This window comes from Grammomys surdaster, unplaced genomic scaffold, assembly GCF_004785775.1.
Source record: "Grammomys surdaster isolate TR1022 unplaced genomic scaffold, NIH_TR_1.0 212, whole genome shotgun sequence".
Classification (NCBI taxonomy): Eukaryota; Metazoa; Chordata; class Mammalia; order Rodentia; family Muridae; genus Grammomys; species Grammomys surdaster.
Genome location: NW_021604657.1, coordinates 3,895,816 through 3,898,320, shown reverse-complemented (window position 1 = coordinate 3,898,320; position 2,505 = coordinate 3,895,816). Strand labels below are relative to the sequence as shown.

Sequence of the window (2,505 nt, the reverse complement as noted above, 5' to 3'; positions counted from 1 at the left end):
GTGTGTGTGTGTGTGTGTGTGTGTGTGTGTGTGTGTGTGTGTGTGCTTGTTCCTGGCTCCCCAAGGAGTTCCCATATACAGCTCTCAGAACTGAGAACCTGAGATCCTGTTATTCACTGCTGGATGCCTGAACATTTAGCCAGCTGTAGTTTATTTCCACTCCTTAGGCACTGTTCACTTTTCCCAAGGATACATTTGCTTAATCCACTTCAAGGGAGAGATTGTTATTTTTAGCTATACTGCATCCTAAGGAATTTGCTGAACTGCACACATCATCCTTGTGCAGGATTTCAATCAGGAAGTCTTATGGACCCTGATGTCTTAGCCTTTCGTTCCCCTCCATTCTGTGCAATGTAATACATGCAGTAAACATGGGTAAGTCTAAGAGAAAGAAGGCAGCCCTCATTTCTGCATGCAATGTTCTACCTCCTGTCATATCACATGCAACCTTTAGACCCATGGCTGACCTCTTATCCTCCCTCAATAGAAGAAGAAATCAGCAGTCTCAAGACACTGACGTTGGTATTTTTCTGAGTTGCCAATTCATCATCTTTGAGAATATGTGTGTCTTATGAGACTCCTGAATCCTAGGTTTTTCTCCAAAGGAGACTGCAAGCAAGTCAGGCTGGCTTTTATATTCATTAAGAAGACTTTAGCTTCTGAATTCCTGAAACTTTCCAGTTTCGTTCTAGCTGACAAAACATCCTGGAGTTCAGGGCATTGTGTCAAGCCATGAGTCCCAGATCAGTGTGGGAATTTGTGTTTCCTGGAGATCCGTGATGAACTTGGAAGAGTGTAGGCTTTTGAGGCAGCAGACATACACTCAAGACAAAAGTCACAGACTGTTCACAAATAAAAACCATCTGCTGTGGGATTCAGAGACAGCCACTGAATCTCTCTGACCCTCAGCCTTCTCACCTGTGAAATCAAGTCACCTCATTTAAAGAGATATTTGTGACTAGAATGGATTCTTACACAGAGTGCCAGACATATGGTCAAAGCTTTGTTATGGGTCTTTTTTTCCCATTTCTTTGCACACAAGATTGAGTAATGAATCAGATGTTCTAGACTGTACTTTTGTTTGTATACCTGCACTTGTGCCCCCTGGTGGCAGTGGAGATAAGCACAGCCCCTAGTGTAAACAGTCATCAATGTTTAAATTTCCGTATGCCATCATTTGAATTCTGTAACTCAACTGGGTCAGCCTCAAAGGACAAGAACTATGTGCTGTGAACTTTATCTCCTAGAAAATGATATCAGTTTTGTCTCCTTTGTGTAATCATTTGATGAGGATTTTTTTAATGACTTTCATTTATCATCACACAAGGAAATTCGAAGACCAAAGCTGATTAGAAGCTTGGCATTATGGTGTATGCCTATAATCTCAGCAATAGGGAGGCTGAGATAGAAGAATTTCCATGAGTTTGAGTTCATTGTGGGTGAGGGCAATGTCAACCTGGAGTACAGAGCAAAGCCAATCAAAGTCAAATAAAAAAACTTGCAGAGAATATATAGAATATCAAATATATAGAAAATATATAGAATATATAGAATATATGCATATGTATACCAAACTATGGATCTTTATCTAAGGAAATGAACCCATGTTTCTTAATTTACAAATTTCCATTAGGCAAGCCCTGACATTGAACTCTCTTTCCCCGTTCAGGTTCACTACAAAGCACTTGAATGATGAATCGACTTCCAAACAGATTCGAGCAATGCTTCAGTAGAGCCCTGCTCAGAGAGGAGGATCTATTCTGACCTCAGAAGATGTATATGTTTACATAATTTAATACAGATTGATGTTAATACTTGTGTATTTACATAACCATTTCCTTCTTGTCACTGAAATATATGGACCTTAATTTGTATCCTGACTGATTCAACCCAGCAGAGCATAAATTGACTTGAGAGCCTTACCTTTGATGTCTGAAGCAAAACTCCTTTCTCCAAGGGCCAGATTCGGAAACTTTGACCTTGGCTGCTGGAGTCCTGTAGTGATACTTGTAACAATCAGAAATTCTTAATTGCTTGTGGTATTGTTTTAATTCTAGATGTTTTATCTCTCTGGGAGTATAGTTTATAGAAACACAAAAGTACTTGATTTCTTGTGTCGGCTCAGATACAAGAAACACACAACACACAACTGTTACCCTGACAGAGAGCAGAGAGAGAAGAATCCAAGATAAGAAAACCGAATGTGGAGAGTGGAGCACAAGTGTTCTGAGTTCAGTTATCCTCCTCCCCCTTCAAACCTCACATGCAGATTTTCTATATGCACGTGTTTTATTAATCTGAATATTCTCCTCCTGTCTCAGTTTGTGTCCCTTTCATTCCCTTTTAGTATTTGCAAGAGGAAAATTGTCTATGTTTTAATCAGCTCATGAGGAGGCGATGGAATAGACAAAGGGCTTCTTGCAGGAGGATTGAGAAAAGTGAATATCTTAAGAGTATCAGAGAGAGAGAGAGAGAGAGAGAGAGAGAGAGAGAGAGAGAGAGAGA

General features: G+C 40.0%; 1 protein-coding gene across 1 annotated transcript in view; it reads left to right on the top strand.

Moving 5' to 3' along the window:
* The window catches only part of Fam49a (family with sequence similarity 49 member A), a 103,193-nt gene extending 101,163 nt beyond the window's left edge, over positions 1-2,030 (top strand). Inside the window, exon 12 of the mRNA XM_028772214.1 lies at positions 1,670-2,030. Coding sequence (XP_028628047.1) covers positions 1,670-1,733 — 64 coding nt within the window. The 3' untranslated portion in view covers positions 1,734-2,030. The remainder of the gene's footprint in view (positions 1-1,669) is intronic.
* The last annotated feature ends 475 nt before the right edge of the window (positions 2,031-2,505 follow it).